The sequence below is a fragment of the Dreissena polymorpha genome, chromosome 3 (assembly GCF_020536995.1).
Source record: "Dreissena polymorpha isolate Duluth1 chromosome 3, UMN_Dpol_1.0, whole genome shotgun sequence".
NCBI classification, from domain to species: Eukaryota; Metazoa; Mollusca; class Bivalvia; order Myida; family Dreissenidae; genus Dreissena; species Dreissena polymorpha.
This window is the reverse complement of record NC_068357.1, coordinates 49246803-49268503: the sequence shown is the minus strand read 5'-3', so window position 1 is coordinate 49268503 and position 21701 is coordinate 49246803. Positions and strand designations below refer to the sequence as shown.

The 21701-nt window shown below is 36.3% G+C and overlaps 1 protein-coding gene across 6 annotated transcripts in view; it reads left to right on the top strand.

The window, feature by feature from the left end:
• LOC127874071 (phospholipase D1-like) overlaps nucleotides 1-21701 on the top strand; it is a 97431-nt gene that overhangs the window by 3005 nt on the left and 72725 nt on the right. For 5 of the 6 annotated variants that reach the window (XR_008046611.1, XR_008046609.1, XR_008046610.1 and 2 more), the window contains exon 1: nucleotides 12432-13398. Coding sequence is in view for 2 of the 6 variants with exons in the window: in XM_052418183.1 (XP_052274143.1) it covers nucleotides 13131-13398 (268 nt within the window). In the remaining 4 variants the exon portion in view is untranslated. Of the gene's footprint in view, nucleotides 1-7167; nucleotides 7248-12431; nucleotides 13399-21701 lie in introns of those variants that run through there. The other variant, XM_052418184.1, reaches the window with a different exon arrangement.

Sequence of the window (21701 nt, the reverse complement as noted above, 5' to 3'; positions counted from 1 at the left end):
GAAGGAACATATCAAGTCGTTTGAATTCTGTACGCAATTACTCCTTAGGGACTATAGAAAGTCGACACCAAATGATCAGGTAAAACACTGACAACGTTGTGTGTTCTGGCTGAAATAATATAGGCTAACAGCCGCTGTGATCACACACAAACATAATTGGAGGAACACATGTTATTGCAATTAAAATTAGACTTGCGTTGGGAAAACGGGCCTTAATAAATATGCTTTAAGTGTCGATTAGCCTATGTAGGCTGACATGTTCCGCTGTTATGGTGTTATTCGTTTTCGAAACGAAACTCCAGTTTAAGAGGATATTGCCGTTTCTATCCCTGTTGAACTGCGCTGGCTACTATGTTGTGAAACCTAAAGCTTATGCAATAAGCCCCGTTTTAATTGGTATACTTTAAAGACTGCAGTTTTCCGTACTCATTATACAATCTCTCTGTCAAAATTGCCTAGGAGTACATATTACCAGTAAGTTGGTAGAGCGAAACTGATTTAACGAAACTTCCGAATACTTAAATTGCTATAGTAATTGAACATGTATTGAATTAAGCATCCACGTCAACGTTTAGCAAGTATATTGGATGCGCAAGACACCGCCAAACTCATAAAACCGGCCATTACTCAGTCGGCATAAACTACGCCGCATCGTTACTTTTTGGTTAAACAATTATATTTAATAACAGGAATTAACATCAAACACGGACCCTATTAGTCAATCACACCGCACGTAACTGCAAGTGATTGTTTCTAGCCGAAATTTATGTAAACAATATGTCACAACTTTTAGGGTCAAAATCTCTTGTTCAATTAAGATTATGCTAAAAATGGATTTGTATTGAATACTCTGATATTATTCGGCGTAAGCTGTATTAAGCCAGCTTTTCACCCTGACCTGACCTTTGTAAGTGTCCAATAATATTCAAATAAAATTTACCGCGGCTAGGTACGAATGAATACACTTCATTTATTCCATTGGCTGATTTGAGTATAACACCAGAACATTGGAAACATATCCGCGTCTTTGTAACACTGTTTTACTGCATGAAACAATTTTATCTCTAATGAAAAGGCTCAATAGATAGAACAGTTTTACAATCAATTTTCGACATAAATACAGTTTGTACGTTCACCTTTTATTTTCAGAGAATTACCAGCGCAAAAGCGTTTATACTAAAGGCTATATTCTCATATTTAGTACTTACTTGCATTGCATTTCAACCCGCGAGGTTTCGGGTCAATTCGCGGCCAGTGTGTGAAAGTCAGAGTTTATATACAGTTCATCACCGGAGTTCGCAGAAGGGGTTGCGATCTTTTCATTGAAGAAAAAAATTGGAATCTATGCTATTTTTGTCTGATGGAATATATAGTTCGTTTAGTCGCTTTGTCGATATATCAATATTTTAGGCACAGCTGTTGCCTTGGTCGTGTACAGTTGGCGTAAACAAGCCGTCGTTTCAGCAGCAGAATTGTAACCTAACTTTAATGCATTGCATTCCAATCCGCAAGGTATCAAGGTCAGTTTGCGGTCAGTTGCAGAAATCTTTATATAAACGCCGTCTCGTAAACTTTGTGCACTTGAAGTCTGTTTTGATCAGAAAGATACTAAATAAAGATATTCGGCGATATTATTGTGGTATGTCAATCATCGATTTTTAATATGTTTTCAACATTTGCATGATAAGGACCAATTTTGATAAAATTAATTAGAAATATTTATCCATTTAGACCAGTTTATTAAGCATGAGCACAATAATTCACTATACTATAATTATGCAATTAAATAAGATTTGAGTATTGCCGGCTGACCTATATGCACTCGTTTATTTTCATGTTTCTTGTGTTTTTCTATTCTGTAAATATAGATATCTGAGTAATAATATCACATAAAGCAAAATAAGCCACGAAATCTGGCGCAACACCCCGTAATTGATTTGCTTGTGATGGAGCTAAGAACTGCGCAGAAAAAGGCATCCGCTACTTTTTATCTCATAGAGATAACTTTTGATCGTTCATAAACATCGACCACATTCAACGCCGTATATCTTTTTTTAAAGATATTTCTTGTTTATATTTCCCCCATAGACACCAAGTTCTGGTTCTAGTCCCAGGAAACGGACTCGAGAGCGTTTCAAATAATCCTTAGGCTTTCTATGCAATCGAGCTAAAATAAATAGGTTTAAACTAAATAGCTCCACTAGTATGTATCGTATTCAATTGGATCAGAATTAATATATGTACCGCGGCATGCAAACATGAGTCTAAACAAAGGTTTCGGGGTCTAATTGTGGGACTATGTAGTAGCGAACTAAACTGTGCGAATGCACAAGCTGGTCTACAGACGCATATGGCATAACACAAATTATCGCATTACGCGGGTCATATACGCTCGAAATACAATTACAGACACAGCCAGTAGAAAATAAATAAATAGTAATACATTTGGATCGTGAAGAGGCGAAATTTTTGTAACAAATCCCATAACGATGTTGGTATTGGTGTTGTTGATGAACGAGAACAAGAATTACAAATATATAATTGCCCATGAATATGTCTGGATGTGCTGCTAATGACGACAATAATAACAAAAAGTCAAATCAAGTCAAGGTCCGATCGAGCTTGTTATTCCTATACTTAAAGCTGCGCCCTCTTAACATAGCTGTATCTACATAACGTATTTACTATGTGACACATAGCAAACAAGAGATTATCCGGTTGTGTTTAAAGCACGAATTAAACGTACATTCAGTCAGTCTGAGTACCGTCAGCTTCGACTGGTAGCTTTATACACTTTTCCGTCTAAACTTGATTTTCGCTAGGAGACTGCTAACAAACGAAACATATGGGCCGTGCTCTGTGAATAAGGGGTCTTACGCATGTGCGTTAAGAACGTTCCAGACTAGCCTGTGTAATCCGCACAGGCGAATCAGAGACGACACTTTCCGCTTTTATGATATTTCCGTTTCAAGAAAGTCTCTTCTAGACAAAAATAAAGTTTAGTCTTAAAGTGTCGTCCCAGATAAGCCTGTGCGGACTGAAGAGGCTAATCTGATACGACACTTTACGTACATCCATTAACCTTTTATCACAGAGCACGGCTCATATCAACTAAGCGGAAAGTGTCATCCCTGATAAGCCACTGCGGACTGCACATGCTAATTTCGGACGACACTTCAGTCAAATATATAAAGCCCGTCTGTCCCAGAGCGCGGCCAATAAAAGATCTTCGTATATATAGATCTTTGCGGCCAATATATATGATCTCCCATACTGTTACAAAGAGAAAATTAAGTAAGTATTTGCGAAATATTTTAACATTTTAGAAACATCGATTTCTATTAGTAGTCATACACAATTTGTAAAGTGTCCACAAACATCATAACAGATTCGCTAAATGCGTTATTTATTACTATTTCGTGATTATACCTGTATTGAAAAAAATAATATCGTGACACACGGAGCCTTAGTATTGTCAATAGGACAACAAATAAACCTGTGTAAAATGCGGCTTCTTAGATATTTTCATGGAAAGCCCATTATCTTGTACTTCTGTGTGTGTATTTGAGATTTATTTACAGGTCGTCCAGCGTCTACTCGACTACAGATGTATCGACCTGCCCCTGTGACCCTTCAGGGGAGAAAATAAGGTCATATTATACATCATAGCACGATGGCCAATGAGACCTTAATGTGACTAGATGCTTTTTTTTTTTTTTTTTTTTTTTTTTTAATGGATTATGTAGTGGTTTGCCTTTTATCAAAATGGTTTTTGTAGTATTCCTATTATCTCTAGAGTATCATTATCCTTATTGGCATTAATGTTAATTCCTTAAAGTTTGTGTGTGGTTTTTGTGCTCTCCGCCCCAAGAGGTGTTAGTGGGGGTTCGAGCGGGATACAGAGGGCGCCCCGATTCCAGAGGCGCCCCTGGTTCTTTTAAGTGCCCGGTGTACAGCACCGATACACTGCACCCCCGTTTAACGTCCCTCGCGGAGGACTTGTTAGTACATAAACATAGATTAGTACAGATATTACTCTATTGCCCTGTGTCTTGGTGTAAATTCACATGGGCTCTCTCTGTTGTGCTGTTGGATATTGTCAGGTGTTTAATGGTGTTGCAAGGGTCAGAATAGTTTTGAAGTTTAATATAGTAGAAAAGGGGCTGCGTTTGTGTGGTTGGACCGAGATGACTGATTGGTTGTTGGTGGTACAGGGAGGACAATATCTGGTTCTACACTTTCTTTCTTTGGGAGACAATTTTCACGCGCCTTTTTTTGTTTTTGAGAGAGAGAGAGAGAGAGAGAGCGCGCACGTTCTTCTTCCTGTTTATATTGCTAGTGGTTACACAGATGGTTATTATATGTATAAGTGCATTTTGTTCAGGAGGGAATAGATCTGGGATGTTAATGCTGACCATCCCTCTAATTCGATCTGATCCTCATAGTGACAAGGGTAATACGTGCAGGTTAGCAATACAAGGTTTACAATTCAACGTCAAACGTAACAAGGCACAGGCATGCAAGGAAAAAACTTACACTACTCTACAAGAAAACATCACCGTCGCTACAGTAGGGGAAACAACAACAACAAATACCGTCACCATTCTCTTTTTATTTTTATTTTTGTCATGTTGGGTATGTCATGTCAACGGGGCCAGAGTGCACTGATGTCATGTCAACGGAGCCAGAGTGCACGGGCGAGAGATATCTCTTCAGGCGCGCCCTCTGGCCCAGCCGACACGCTCTACTCAACATGTTTAAGTCTTGTACATATGGGAAAAATGTTAACTAATCACATTTAATTACAACAATATTTACACCTATAGGGGTTGCACTGTGGGTAAATTTGCCCACGTACGCACTTACTGCGTCTTCCGATCCTGCGTGGAAGTATGTTGTCTGTGTCCCCTACCTTCGTCGTTGTTGCTGATTACAGCTTAAGAGAAGGAAAGCGAGGGTCTCGCGGAACCCTGGGTTTTGTTACCTAGAGCGCTATTTGGTTGTAAAAGAAGGCTTAGAGCTTATCCATAGTGGTCGAAAGGGGCCAAGTGACATATGTATTGGGGGGGGGGGGGGCGTACCCTTCCGTCGTTTTAGTATTATTAGTCTTTATCTATTTATTTATTGGTGTAATTTTCCTATATATCATAAAGCGCAGACGAGGAAACCGCGAACGTTCGTTATAGACAGCTCCCTCATCTTTGCCTTGTTTATAGTATTGTTTATTTATGTATTGACGTCAACAAGGTGTTATTGGACACTGCATTGTAATGTACTACCAATCCAAAGTACATTTGGACCCCTTGTACTTCTGATTTCGATTTTGCCTTAATTTAAAGCGAGATTATACGATTTTGTCAAATATTTAATAATTTATATAAAATGTGTGAAAAAATTATTAAACATATATTTTAATATAAATCAAAATAAAAGTTCAGAAAAAACATGTGTCGAAAGATGCGAAATAAGCCTGATATTTTATTCTGAAATCGAAAAGGCTGTACAGTCGAATTCGCCTTCATGTAAATCATGCATGTACGATGTGAATCTAAATTTAGTTTAACGGTTCATTTTAAATTCCTGCAACGATATCTATTCATACGACACATGAACACTAACTAAAAAGACGAATGCTTCGGTTATTGTAGGAAAATATGTACGAAATATCTTCGTCACAATCGGCTCGGGGCGCTAATTTGTCTTTAGGCATTTGTCACTGTTGAATAAAATTGTGTCATTGTGTCGTATGAACAAATCTGCATGTAAACTACATTTGGACTCAAATCGTACATCAAATCATTTCTGTCTTCAGTTGTCAAAACACCTATATTCTGTTTGATTCCAATAATGTCGCTTTAATGGAATTACCATTTGTATTCATTTGCTTCTTAATATTAAATCACGTAAACTTGTTTTATTAGTAATACAGCCCGATTAATATTTTTATTTAGTACTGCCCTTGGAGTTTGTTCACGTCATTATGCCATTATGGATTTTTGTGACGTCATACGACCGACTTTCCCAGTTGTAATCTACATGCATAGGTCATTGGGTTTATAACGTTCCATTTTATTTATATTTTCTCTCTGATAGGCGTTTCTTGTTTGATTTAATTATTTTTAATTTGTTTAGCAGTCACATAAACAACCAAGCTATGTAATATGGAATTTTTACACCCATTATTGCTGCTTCTTCCTGTATTTGCGCGATGATTATCTGAGATATTAACTCTATGATTCTACATTCTCAAATCTTTTCTATAAAGAAGGAATGTAGTTGACAATTGTTAATAGTTTTATTTGATCGTTCGTCAAAAAGTTGTAATTCTGTGACTCTTGTATCTTCAATGCAATTGAGTAATTAAATAGTAATTAAATTGAATGCGTTTTAATTCCCTTTTATTATTGTTTAATTTGAGTTACAATGCTATGACGTTAAATTTTATTTACACTTGAATGTATTATGAATATTGCTGGGCCAAGTGTGAGGTTGAGCGCTCTATAACCAGGTTTAAACCCCCAATGCTTTGCATTGACCGTTCCAAGGCGGTGACCCCAGCTTTATTCATATTTTGTGTTTATGTTGGTTTGTATTGTGCTGTATTGTGCTGTTTTGTACTGTTTGGGCAATCGGTCACTTGCCTTAAATAAAGGACCAACTAATTGTTTTTAATGAAAATTCAATACTGCTCCAGCAGCTGGAGTTTCACTTCTTTATTTTGCTGCATTTTATGAAATTCGTCTTCGATGTATAATTTTTCTTGCCTATGTTGTGTTATTGTAACATATGTTATCAATATATTACAATTTAATACATATACAAAATCGTATAACCTCGCTTTAAGAAATACTCACAATGTAACACTGTAGGTTTCAAGAAAAAATATATTATTTCGGACCATAAAGCTGCTTAATGGATTTGTTTGTCAAATTTGTATTTTGTTTGTATTTTGTTTATTTTTTTATATTTTATTCTTGTTGTTTTTAATACAAGGACAAATGACATTTTCATTGAGACTTCTTTAACCGATAAACACAGTTTCCTTTTGTTGAAAGCCTCCGTTATCCGACGTGTACTTTATCGGGAATTTAAATGAAATCAACATTTCAGTATTTGAAATAAAAAAAATTAGGAGAAAATAATAATTATCACGTTATTTTGTTTCAGCCATGATTTAAGCGGTCCATAGGGTGGTTCCCTGGTTCATGATGTATGGACATGAATACATGGAGAGCCAGCATTACAAGGTTTGTGCCACATTTTTTAAAGGCCATACCACCAATTGTTGAGTTATAAATCTATTTAACGGCCAAGTCACAGTATTTCGAATTATAACTTTATTATTATTTATTTAGTATTTTCGTGAAATAAATAGTTGTTGCAATCCAGTTTGTACACAATTATTATACAACCGTTCTCACGTTTGTGTCCATATGGCATAATGGCACACCAAAGAAATTGCACAGCGTTTCCTCACAGGTGGAAAGCGTGTGGCTATGATGTTAATTAGTGAAAACATCATTTTGATTGAAAAATAATCGCATTATAAAGCAAAATCAACTTCTTTGAAAAAAGTCACTATCAAATATCTACATAACAAATTATTCAACTCAAAACCACACGAAAACAGGGAGCACCGCTTTGCATAGCTATTTCTACATCAATTGTACAGCGATTTCCATTAACATGGTCTTATATATTCATCTCAGAAAAGAATTTCCTTTCTGGAAATGTACATATCTTGCAATGTCTTTACGAATGTTGGGTCATTTTAATTTTTTACTCCTTCAAAGTATAACATGCTTTGAAACGATATCATAAATGCTTTAGTGATAATAGTTCATATAAAAGTGTACAAAATCGTGTGAACTACGCTAAAATTGTCATTACCTATTTTATAAATATTAACAGTTCCATCAATACATGTACAAATTATCAAGAACGGAAACCGCCCGTTGAAGCATCAAAGGTCATCTAATTATTATTGGGCACAGTAAACATACAATAAACTCTTATGAAAATCTGTTATCTGTAGGATTTTGCGACACGCCCGTTCGAAATCAGAATTGTCTATTTATATCGATGACGACTACTCGTTGATTTATTGACATACGTTCGTTATATCGAGGTAAGTCAATCAATTACACAAGGGGTGGATGAGAAACTCAAATAAATTATGTACATGTAATTGAAACATAGACATACCCGCCACATGCATATTACTTTCGTTTTTGCTGTCGCGTTTTGTGCGCAAAACATTCATTTAGACTCATATTATTACGAAGGTGATTTTTGGTTGTATGCGCGCGGCGCACATTTCGTTAATAAATCAGGATATTGTAGGGTTGTAAAACTCATAAATAAATCAGGTGATTTTATGTTTGTATTTTAAAAGTCATTAAAAATACAGTGTTTTTGTGTTTGTGTTCAGAAATTCCTTGCATATATTGGGTAAATTGTGTGGTGTGAATAAAACGTTAGAGAACATATCAGGCATTTGTGTATGAACAGTTCGTTAATACTTTAAGTGTTTTGTATTAATGTATGAAAAGCACGAGAACACAGTATAATAGCATCACGCATGTTCCACGTGGTTTCTGGATTATTACTTGACAGGCCTTTGATACTCTGTGATTATAAGGATAATTGTTAGTAAAAGATATATTTGTCGACAGAGGAATGGCGAATTTTAGACCATGAATGGAAATGGGCCATGAAGATCGTACCAGGTAACTAATCTAAAAACACTGAAGCGAATTAAAATAAACAACAACATTTAACAAAATTAAAATAGACAGACGATATGACTTATGAGACATAAATATACAAAATACCATATATTGAGTTTAAGATAATAATAGTCAAACAATTAAGTTACAAACAATTCCACGTGTTCTTGCATTAGATTGATTAAAGGATCGTTCAAACGTTCATATTTGTGCATTAGCGCCAATGCTTGTAAAAATTGTCGTTCCCCATTTTCACAAATATCATGGGCATGTATTAGAAAGGTTCTACAACTAAAAACAAATATTGGGATATGTTAATAATTGCAGACAAACATATGTTTGTTTTTTGTCAATTATTGAGTTTGGTGGGGTTTTGTTTTTTGAAGTATTGTGTAGAGAAATCTAAATAGGTCGAGAACTAAACCAATAGGTTTAGGATAGCGGGGGTGGGGGGGGGGGGGGGGGGGGAGGGGGGGGTGGGGAGGGTAACAAAACTTCGACAATAGGTATTCACAGTAATTTTAACGTGTATTCCATTCAGTCGACACGTGTCTTTTTAGAGACGTCGAAAATGTGAAATAACGAACAAAAATATATATGCTTTTATATGTTTTGAATGTATAATATGTGGAATTGACTAACCTTTATTCGGACGGCATTTACATTTTTATGTCCCCCACTATAGTAGTGGGGGACATATTGTTTTTGCCCTGTCTGTTGGTTGGTCTGTCTGTCTGTCTGTCTGTTTGCGCCAACTTTAACATTTGCAATAACTTTTGCAATATTGAAGATAGCAACTTGATATTTGGCATGCATATGTATCTCATGGAGCTGCACATTTTGAGTGGTGAAAGCTCAAGGTCAAGGTCATCCTTCAAGGTCAAAGGTCAAATATATGGGTCAAAATCGCTAATTTAATGTACACTTTTGCAGTATTTCAATATTTCAATATTCAAGATAGCAACTTGATATTTGGCATGCATGTGTATCTCATGGAGCTGCACATTTTGAGTGGTGAAAGGTCAAGGTCAAGGTCATCCTTCAAGGTCAGAGGTCAAATATATGTGGCCCAAATCGCTTATTTTATAAATACTTTTGCAATATTGAATATAGCAACTTGATATTTGGCATGCATGTGTATCTCATGGAGCTGCACATTTTTAGAGGTGAAAGGTCAAGATCAAGGTCATCCTTCAAGGTCAGAGGTCAAATATATGTGGCCCAAATCGCTTATTTTATAAATACTTTTGCAATATTGAATATAGCAACTTGATATTTGGCATGCATGTGCATCTCATGGAGCTGCACATTTTGAGTGGTGAAAGGTCAAGGTCAAGGTCATCCTTCAAGGTCAGAGGTCAAATATATGTGGCCCAAATCGCTTATTTTATGAATACTTTTGCAATATTGAAGATAGCAACTTGATATTTGGCATGCATGTGTATCTCATGGACCTGCACATTTTGAGTGGTGAAAGGTCAAGGTCAAGGTCATCCTTCACAAGGTCAAGGTCATCCTTCAAGGTCAAACATCATATAGGGGGACATTGTGTTTCACAAACACATCTTGTTTTGTATTTATAAAACTCTAAAATAAAATGTTGACGTGAGTTTGGTGGGGTTTTGTTTTTTGAAGTAGTGTGTAGAGAAATCTAAATAGGTCGAGAACTAAACCAATAGGTTTAGGATAGCGGGGGGGGGGGGATTAACAAAACTTCGGCAATAGGTATTCACAGTAATTTTAACGTGTATTCCATTCAGTCGACACGTGTCTTTTTAGAGACGTGAAAATGTGAAATAACGAACAAAAATATATCTGCTTTTATATGTTTTGAAAGTATAATATGTGGAATTGACTAACCTTTATTCGGACGGCATTTACATTTTTTTGTATTTATAAAACTCTAAAATAAAATGTTGAAGTAACGTTTCGCTAATTTTAAGGCTTTTTTTACATAAAGTTAAATTTTGCGGCGCACCACTCTATAAATACCGGCGAATGCCTGATACTGTATACAGTCTTCCAATGATTGAGCAATCGAGTCAATTATGGGCAATTACGCTTTGAACATGGATATGCTTTCATACAATTGAAAGCGACAAATGCCGGAAGTAACGCTTGCAATATAGGACGTAATTCATATTATCTAATTGTGCATTTAATAACGGGATTCTCAGTGTACTGAGTGTCTGTACTGAAGTGTCTGAACTGCACGCCGATAATAAGGTGGTTGCTAGTCCATACTCCTGGAAATTATACAATGATAATTTAAGTCATTATTTTGTGACAATTACTTCGAAGGTAAGACTACTAATTAGAGTAAGATTTAGACGATACGCTGACAGATTTATAAACATGCTTATAGGAAGTTGTTTTAGGTCCGTCTAGCCATATTGGAGATTTTTTTCTTCATCAAGAGGACCATTATAGCCCAGTAGCGCTCAGTTCAATGTACACAAGTCCTAATGTTCGTGTTGTGACATATTATTTACCCCCACTTGATCCAGATTCAGACATGACCTAGATATTGTCAAAATAAACATTCACACGAAGTTTCATAAACAGTGTGCCATAAATGTGGCATCTTCATTTTTTCAATGTTTTCCTTAGACAGACCTGGCGAAATATAGTTTGGACAAAGCTAAGGAAGATATAAACTCGATCTAGATATTTTCAAGAAACATGAACCAGGTTCGGGGAAAACTGGACTAAACGCATGTGCGTAAAGTGCCGTCCCAGATTAGCATGTTCAGTTCGCACATGAAAATTAGCGACGACACTTTCCGCCTTAATGTTTTTTTACGTATATAAATGAAGACCTTCTTAGCGGAAGTCCAGTCTAGGTGGACAATGTCGTCCCCGATTAGCATGTTCTATGAATAGTCCACATGATGATACATATATTCTCTCTATTTTGTTAGATTAAGATATATTTTGATTCAAAACAATATTGAACTCGATCAGCTGTATAATTCTGTGTGTGTTTTTATAATTCTATAATACACGTCTATAATTGTAGGGGGACACAAATCGAATGTAATATTAAATTGTTTAAAAACAAAACATTGTGTCGCTATATGTAATTTATTATTCATAGTTTCTGATGAAATCTGTGTTTTGTAATTCGATAAAAGCAAATTATAGTTTTCGCTCAACTACATATTTTCTATAAAGCATTTTTGTAACATGATAACGTGACTAAATTTTAAATTAAGCGTATGTTTTTATGTAGTGGTATGTAACCTAATTGAATTGGCTTCAATAGCCTTAACATTCTAGCTCAGCAGACGAGTCCGGAGATAGCCGATGCATCACGATTTTAGCCTTAAGTAAGGCAGATATGATTAGATTATTTAAAATTAAGAACATTTCTTCGAGGGAATCCATCGTTTATGCCACGACCTTTCTGTCTTCTGTATACGGATGGGCTACAACACTTTCCCGAATGTGCGTAGACACACGAAGGTGTATAGTCTGCGGAAGAATGACATTATTTTTAGCTTTCTTGATGTTTTTTTACAAAAGGTCATGTTTTAACGTTACAGCGTAAACATTGTATAAACATCATACATTAGAAACAGTGTTAGAGCTTTTAGACATGCAAGTGCAATAAAATGTTACGGTGTCATTTAGCTCAATGACCTATAGTTTTTGCATCGTAATGTAGGCTGTTGATGACAATATACTTGGCAGTTTATTGACAGTCATGGACCATTGATTTCGAAATACTTCGCGACTTTTGTGAAACGAAAGTTCAATAAGTTGAATACACGATGTGATAATGTATGTACCCATCCAGTTTAATCAGCCGATATACAATTTATGAAGTAAACAACTTTTTTTTCAATAATAAATGAGAACTTACACGTTATACGAACATTTAAGCATTAAAGTAACTCAAGAGTCAAGTCTCAAATAAAATCGGTACATCGATGTAGTGACACTAGTGAATCGATCGGCTGTTGTCTAGTAAATGGTTTACAACGCAGCTTCCTCACGAGATGTACAGTACTAAGTCAAAAATGCGTTATGCATAAACAGATCACTATCGATGTAGACAGTAAGAAGTAACAGTGATGAGACGTGATGAGTTGACTGGTGTATTGTGAAAAATGACAAACGGAAATACACATGGATCGACGGTCGCATTATAAATCATCTTTAAAATTGGATAAACAAAGTTGTTAATAATGGGTTAAAATGGAAATTTTGTAATAAATTGTGATGCGGATACACAGTTTGTAACCTCCATGATTGGTTTATTAAACAGAAGATTGTTGTTATGTGTGTGAACATTTAAGTTACATTGTAGATACATATATGTTTAGAACTTCTATTTTATGTTAGAATATTTGGACATTCTGCGTATTGCTATAAACATTAAAAGTTAAATGATTGTTAATGGATGTTGTTAACGATTTGGAGAGTGGCCTGCTAATGGAAGAAGGGTTTAATATCCGAGACCATGCGAGAGACCCAACACGACTGGACCATGTGAGAGACACCACGCGATTGTTCTTACGCTCATTCTCTGTCCTCAGTGACGACTCAGACTTTGATGAACTCGCTGACATACAAACCCCGGATGTGCTCGACTATCCAGATGGAGATGTCGCTGTTCATCACACATCCACCTCTGGGCTGGAAGTGCAGGCTGGTAAAGCTGCAGGTATTGATCAAAACTTCTACATTTGAGCCGTGTTCTGGGAAAACAGGGCTTAATGTGTGTGCTTAAAGTTTCGTTCCAGATTGTTCTCCGCACAGGCCAATCAGGAATAACAATTTCTGCTTTTATTTAATATTTTATTTAAGCAAGGTCTTTTCTAAAGAAAAATCCAGTGTAGGGCTGTGGTCATATAGTGTTGCCCCTGATAAGCCATTTTTTTGTGACACAATTTATTTAGTTGAAATTTCCGGCAACAATATTTACCAGGGAACGCGAGATTTGCTTCGGGCAGCTTTGGAAGCACGAAGTTGTTCTCAGGAATATGTAAATATCCCCCGCCATACGCGGAGGAATATTGTTTTGGCGTTGTCCGTCTGTCTTTCTGTCCGTCCAGAGCCATATCTTGGAAGTGCTATGGCGGATTTCATTGAAACTTGGTATGAGCATATATATGGATAAGAGGATGAAGCAAGCCAAATGGCATTGTACACCATCTGTTAATAACGGAGTTATGGCCCTTTGTATCTTGACAAATTGCTTTTTTGAGTGTCAAAGTTGACACTTTTGTGTCCAGAAGCATATTGGCAGGGGATATCAATTCTGGGTTCGTTCATAAATGTTTGGATATCGCGGGGGGAAATTAACATGGAATATTAAATATTGCCGCATAAATAATAGAAACAAGCATTTTGTATCTCATTATGTTACCATACAACATTCTAGCGTTGAAATTTTGGCTATTGCTATAAGGAACACTGATTTTGTATGTGTTCACTTTATTAGCTCATCTTTTTTTTGATTTTTTTTTATAAGATATTTTCATCACCTTGGCGTCGGCGTCAGCGTCGGTGTTGGTGTCCGGTTAAGTTTTGTGTTTATGTCCACTTTTCTCATAAAGTATCAAAGCTATTGCATTCAAACTTGGTACACTTACTTACTATCATCAGGGGACTGGGCAGGCAATGTTAAATAACTCTGGCGTGCATTGTGACAGAATTATGTGCCCTTTTTATACTTAGAAAATTGAAAATTTGGTTTAGTTTTGTGTTTAGGTCCACTTTTCTCATTTGCATTCAAACTTGGTACACTTACTTACTATCATGAGGGGACTGGACAGGCAAAGTTAGATAACTCTCACATGCATTTTGACAGAATTATGTGCCCTTTTTATAATAGAACATTGAAAATTTGGTTAAGTTTTGTGTTTAGTTCCACTTTATTCCTAAAGTATCAAAGCTATTGCTTTCATACTTGCGACACTTACTTACCATCATAAGGGGACTGTGCAGGCAAAGTTATGTAACTCTGACTGGCATTTTGACAGAATTATGGCCCCTTTATACTTATAAAATTGAAAATTTCATTAAGTTTTGTGTTTTTGGCCGCTTTACTCCTAAAGTATCATAGCTATTGCTTTCAGACTTGGAACACTCACAAACTATCATAAGGGGACTGTACGGAACAAGTTGCATAAATCTGGTTGTCATTTTTACGGAAATATGTCCCTTTTTTGACTTAGTAACTTTTAATATATGGTTACATTTTGTGTTTACATCCACTTTACTTCTAAAGTATCAAAGCTATTGCTTTCAAACTTCAAATACTTTCATACTATCATGAGGGTACTGTACATGTACCTGGCAAGTTGAATTTTACCTTGACCTTTGAATGACCTTGACTCTCAAGGTCAAATAATTAAATTTTGCAAAAAATGCGATGACTTTGTTATTTATGATCAGATTTGATTGATACTTTGACAAAACAACTCTTACATGACATACTATAATAGACTCCACCCAAACCATCCCCCATGCCCCCCCCTCCCCCCAAATTCCCCCCCACCCCCCAAAAAAAACACATCTTTTTTTTTAAAAGATCATCTTATAAATGACCACACCCTCACACTATACCCCCCTGACCCCACCCAACCCCCCCCCCCCATTATTTTTTTTGGAAACATGGTAAAAAAACAAAAATATATATTTTTATTAATTTATTTTGAAAGACTGTCCAACTATCCCACCCAAGAATCCCCCCCCCCCCAAAAAAAAAAAAATATTTTGTTTTTGCATTTTTATTTCTTATTTTTGGAAGATAATGTAATAAATGACCAGACCCCCACACTATACACCCCTCTCCACCCCACCCATCCATCTTTTTTGATTGAAGTATTGAGATAGTTCCCTTCACCTTTAAAAAGAAAAATAGATGAGCGGTCTGCACCCGCAAGGCAGTGCTCTTGTTTTTGTTTTAATATGGGCTTGCCCGTTAGAATATTTTGTAATCAGATATATTAACCCATTTATGCCTAGGGTCTAGAAAAAAGGCCTTGACAAACAGTGAAGACCCAGATGAGATGCCACATGATGCGGCGTCTCATCAAGGTCTGTGCTGTTTGCTTAAAGGAATTTCTGTAAGAAATATTCTAAATATAGAAATAAATATAGATAGAAAAAGAGATCCCTAATTTTGGAAATAAATTGATCCAATTTAGATGGATGGGAGAGTCCACTCGGCATAAATGGGTTCAGTTAACATGATTTTACAACATATTTTGCGAAATATGAGTTGATTTTGAGTTTTTATGTTACTTTAATTATTGCTATGACTCTTTAATTTTGCTGAATGTAATGGTAAAAAATTGCTGAAAACTGTGGATCCTTTGCGTACATTTGTATATGGAAAGATTACAAAATGTGCTGCTCAAAAAGACAGGATGGAATACAGAACATTGCTATTGATGAATTGAAATTGAAGAATTAAAGAAATGTATAGTATTTTTAGTCTATCAAATGTAAATAATATTTTGAAGCAATTAATATGAGCTTTGCTTGGGAAAAATGTAAAAAAAAAATGCTGCTTAATGTACGCTCATAAATTGTCGTTCCAGATAAGCATGTGAAGTCTGCAGAGGCTAAATCAGAGAAAACACTTTCTGCTTTAATAATAAATACCTAAAATTACCTTTCAAAAGATAAACACATGCACATGCATTAAGCCCAGTTTTCCCAGAGAGAGGCTTTTATAATGTGGATATTCTAAAACCAAAATTAATTCTATGTACTTCAAACCTTATTCACATTTTAAATACAAGAACATTATAAAAACACAGTTTGTCTATACTTTTTCATACACTAAGGCTGCTATTCCATCTGTCCGTATCAGCATATCCGCATCCGCAAAAAAATAGAACCAGTTGAAATGCACTGCGCTTATTCCATTCATCCGCATCCGTATCCGCATATCCGCATCGGCAAAAGAACGCTCAAGTGAGCATTCTAATGCGGATGCGGAAGACATACGGACGGCATTTAGCACGATGAGGGGAAAGCTGTCATCTAAATAAACAACCGAAAAACTTATCGAATTGGTGAATTTTTTACCTCAAATGTTTGGAAAAGTATAGCAAAGGCGCTAGAAGAAGATGTTTCAGGTATTTACCATTTGTATTCTTTTACAGACAGAATGATGATTTGTACCTGTTATCTACTTAAATTCACGCTTGTCCTTCATAACAATTATCTCAATTATAATTTTCAGTTTTATCCATGTAATGAAAAGTGTGCACTTCGTGCCAAACAGTTGTCCAAAGAAAAGCAATCATTGCTCCAGTTACAGATTTCTATGGACTTGTATAACGCGGAGTCGAACGCTATTTTGTCACCGCCTACATATCCTACAGGTCTAAACAATACAGCCAGCCCGTGCCTGAGCATAGATTACAACAATCGTTATTGTCATCTGTTAACCAAGAGCATGGTTTTCAGCATATGTCCACAGCTAGTTATGTTGCCTACCCTGTGGCACAGGCACAGGACAATCAGACCGGCGGACAACAAACAGGACTTAACATTTTGAGCGCTGCTATGGAAACCTTACAGTAAAACGAGCGATTGTCCACAATTTTGTGACAAATTAAAGTGACATATTTTCCTTTTTCGTTTAATTCTCAAGTACAGTCAAACACAGGTCTTTTCGAGAACATTTTATTTCTAAATACATTATATGCATCATTTGATATTGTTTTATGCTTATGATTGTTGATTAAGTTTACGTTGCCAATATGTAAGTACATTAAAGTTAAATAAACGTATATAAAACTCAAATTATTGACTCAAACAAAATATTTATAGTTACAGCAAGCAACTAGAAATGGCGCGGCAGAGGCCGACGCGTATCCCCACGCCGAATGTTTGACCTAGGTGTGCCCCAGGGTTGGTAATGGGGCCATGCATAGCTGAGATTGACCGTATTGTCATAAGAGAAGTTCATCATCAATTAGAAGTGAATTGGTGTAGAAATGAAGAAGTTATAGTAAAAGGCAATTTTGGGTGGGTGTGACATATGTGGGCAGGGCGCCCCAGGGTTGGTAATGGGGCCATGCATAGTTGAGATTGACCGTATTGTCATAAGAGAGGTTCAGTATCAATTTGAAGTGAATCGGTGTAGAAATGAAGAAATTATAGTAAAAGGCAATTTTGGGTGGGTGTGGTCTATGTGGGCGGGGCGCCCCAGGGTTGGTAATGGGGCCATGCATAGTTGAGATTGACTGTATTGTCATAAGAGAAGTTCAATATCAATTTGAAGTGAATCGGTGTAGAAATGAAGAAATTATAGTAAAGGCAATTTTGGGTGGGTGTGGTCTATGTGGGCGGGGCCCCAGGGTTGGTTATGGGAACATGCATAGTTGAGATTGACCCTAATGTCATAAGAGAAGTTCAGTATCAATTTGAAGTGAATCCGTGTAGAAATGAAAAAATTATAGTAAATGGAATTTTTTGGTGGGTGTGGCCTATGTGGGCGGGCGCCCCAGGGTTGGGATTGGGGCCATGCATAGTTGAGATTGACCCTAATGTCATAACAAAAGTTCAGTATCAATTTGAAGTGAATCCGTGTAGAAATGAAAAAATTATAGTAAATGGAAATTTTTGGTGGGTGTGGCCTATGTGGGTGGGGCGCCCCAGGGTTGGGAATGGGGCCATGCATGGTTGAGATTGACTGTATTGTCATAGGTGAGGTCCAGTATCAATTTGAAGTGAATCGGTGTAGAAATAAAGAGGTAAATGTAAAATAACCTAAAAAAATGAGTGATAATTTCTGACGCGGCCCCACCCCAACCCCTATAACTTTTGACCCAGGGGTCAGATCAAAATTCCAAATAGTGCACCGTCGCACATATGCTCATAGCTACCATGTGTGTAAATTTCAAGGTTCTAGTGCTTTTAGTGTAGGAGGAGATAGTGGCCAGGACGGACGGACAGACGGACAGACGGACGGACGGACGGACGGCGGAGATCACCACAATATCCCCACCTTTTTTTCAAAAAGCGTGGGGATAAATAGCTAGGCGTTGTTTGGCTCCAATTGTCTGTCTTGTAACCGATTTCTTTGAAATACAATTTTCAACTAGAGAGAGTATCCAAATTGTTGTTTGTTTAGTCTAAAGTAACCTTTTAACTCCTCATCAGCAAGTTCAAGTTTTTTAACTAAATGGTTGTAAGTTCCAAATGTTTGGTGAATTCTTACTATTGCACGTGCCTACCACATGTGCTTTCGTTTACGTTACACTTCTTCGCGTGAGCAACAGCAGCACCAATTAACAAAAAATGGGAAAACTCTTCTTCTGCATACATGTTTCCAGTTCAGAAGTTTTCCCAAAATAGAAAGATACGTTCGACATATGCAGATAAATGGAATATAGTGTCCGTATTATGATTTTGCGGATACGGATGCGGATAGATGGAATAGTAGCCTAAATGCTTAATATTACCAGTTTTTTATGCAACTCTCATCTATCACCAATGGATATATGATTCTTTTCAAAAGATAAAACAGTATTATGCAAATATGTAATCACAGTTTAGCAACTGTGGACATTGCCGGCTTAAATTGGTTGACTGAAGCTGACATTTCTATTGAAGCTTTATCCTGCCTTTTGATACAAGTATTAGGCTTTTTTTCACTTTTGACTCCTGCAAATTATCTGTTTTGCATTATATTTATGCAAATGTTACTAAGAATATGAATCCAATTTATATTCATGTCATTCAAATTGTGTTACATGTACACGTATTTTGCATTGTACTTACTTTACTTTATGCAAAACATCATTTACACAGCAGAGCTAATCATTTACCCCCCATCATTTACACAGCAGAGCTAATCATTTACCCCCCATCATTTACACAGCAGAGCTAATCATTTACCCCCCATCATTTACACAGCAGAGCTAATCATTTACCCCCCATCATTTACACAGCAGAGCTAATCATTTACCCCCATCATTAACACAGCAGAGCTAATCATTTACCCCCCATCATTTACACAGCAGAGCTAATCATTTACCCCCCATCATTTAAACAGCAGAGCTAATCATTTACCCCCCATCATTTACACAGCAGAGCTAATCATTTACCCCCCATCATTTACACAACAGAGCTAATCATTTACCCCCCATCATTTAAACAGCAGAGCTAATAATTTACCCCCCATCATTTACACAGCAGAGCTAATCATTTACCCCCCATCATTTACACAGCAGAGCTAATCATTTACCCCCCATCATTTACACAGCAGAACTAATCATTTACCCCCCATCATTTAAACAGCAGAGCTAATCATTTAACCCCCATCATTTACACAGCAGAGCTAATCATTTACCCCCCATCATTTAAACAGCAGAGCTAATCATTTACCCCCCATCATGTACACAGCAGAGCTAATCATTTACTCCCCATCATTTACACAGCAGAGCTAATCATTTACCCCCCATCATTTACACAGCAGAGCTAATCATTTACCCCCCCCCCCCCCCAGTCAAACATAAAGTCATTTGACTCTTGTCTTTAATCCCTTCTGAAGCTACCTTTAAGTCTGAGATCTTCGGGTATACATGTAATTGCATAATTGTAGAGAAATTCTCTATTGGGGAAGGGGCATTTAATTGGCCGTTGCTAAGGAAACAAAATGCCCTGTAGCCAATAAACATGGTCAAGTACACTCAGAATGCTGCAGTCCAGATGAGCACAAGGCAAAGTTTACAATCTGGGCTCTAGAAATATGGGGGTCAATGCATCTGCATAAAATGTAGCCCCAAATAAGCCTGTGTATTCTGCACAGGCTAATCAGGGGCGGCATTTCCCTTTTTTATTTCTTAGGAAGTCTCTTCTTAGCAAATATCCAGTTTCATCGAAAAAGGTCATCCCTGATCATGGGATGACACTTCAAGCATATTCATTGAGTCCCATTTTCCTTGAGCGCCTGTTATATCATTTGACACAGTGTTGGAAGGCTGTAACAGATAGATTTTTTGTGCGAATGTTGGCCTGAAATCCTTTTTTTTTTATTTTTGCATCATTTGTAGTACAATTAATTTTCCGTAACATTTTGTGAGGTTATAATAACTAATTTAAAAGCATTGTTTAATAAACATCTTTATGGAAAATGTGTGGGTATAAATATTAAATCATTGAAAACAAATAAACAGATTCCAAAAGCCAAGTTTATTTATTAAGGCTGAGCATGAGCTGTGGTTTATTTGCTCAGCAACACATGAATGTATTTTCAAATGTTGCAAGTTGTTATCAGTGATAAAGCATTTAAAACAGGACACTTGTATTAAACAATGAATTATTTCCTCATTCACTCTTTTTATCACTTATCTGATAACTGAAACCAGTATTTTTTGGTACTATAGGAAGTAGAAAATCAATATCAGCGCACATTTTGTTTATGTCTGACCTTTTTAAATCCATATCAGAACGATATCAACAAAATTTGTTACTTTTTTATAGAAAGGCTTGTAATTGAACTCTATAATTCAGTCATTTGTATGTACATGTATGTATAGGCACATGTCTGCATTTTAATATGTCTTTTGTTTAATATTAAACAAAATGTTGGTACATGTTGTCTAGTTAATTGAATGTTAACACTAATGTTACTGACATTTTTGACAAAATTGGAAATGCATACACAACACTTTATAAAAAAATGATAATAGATATTTTTCAGTATTCTCTCTCACCTGAAAGTAAGGAGAATTGATGCAACTTAAAGAAGAAAAGGTTTCTGTTTAGCATTCAATCAACTCTTCACTTATTTTATTCCACTTATAATACCCAACTTATCATCATTATAATTAATCACAAACAATTCACATTTTGCAGATTGTGGGAAAACATACACAAATATAAACAAACACATAAAGTGTTGCCAACTTGAATTATTATTATAATTAATTGAATTAAATTTATATGTGATCAGTCAATTTATGACTGAAGATAAATCTAAAAAGTCACTTCTCC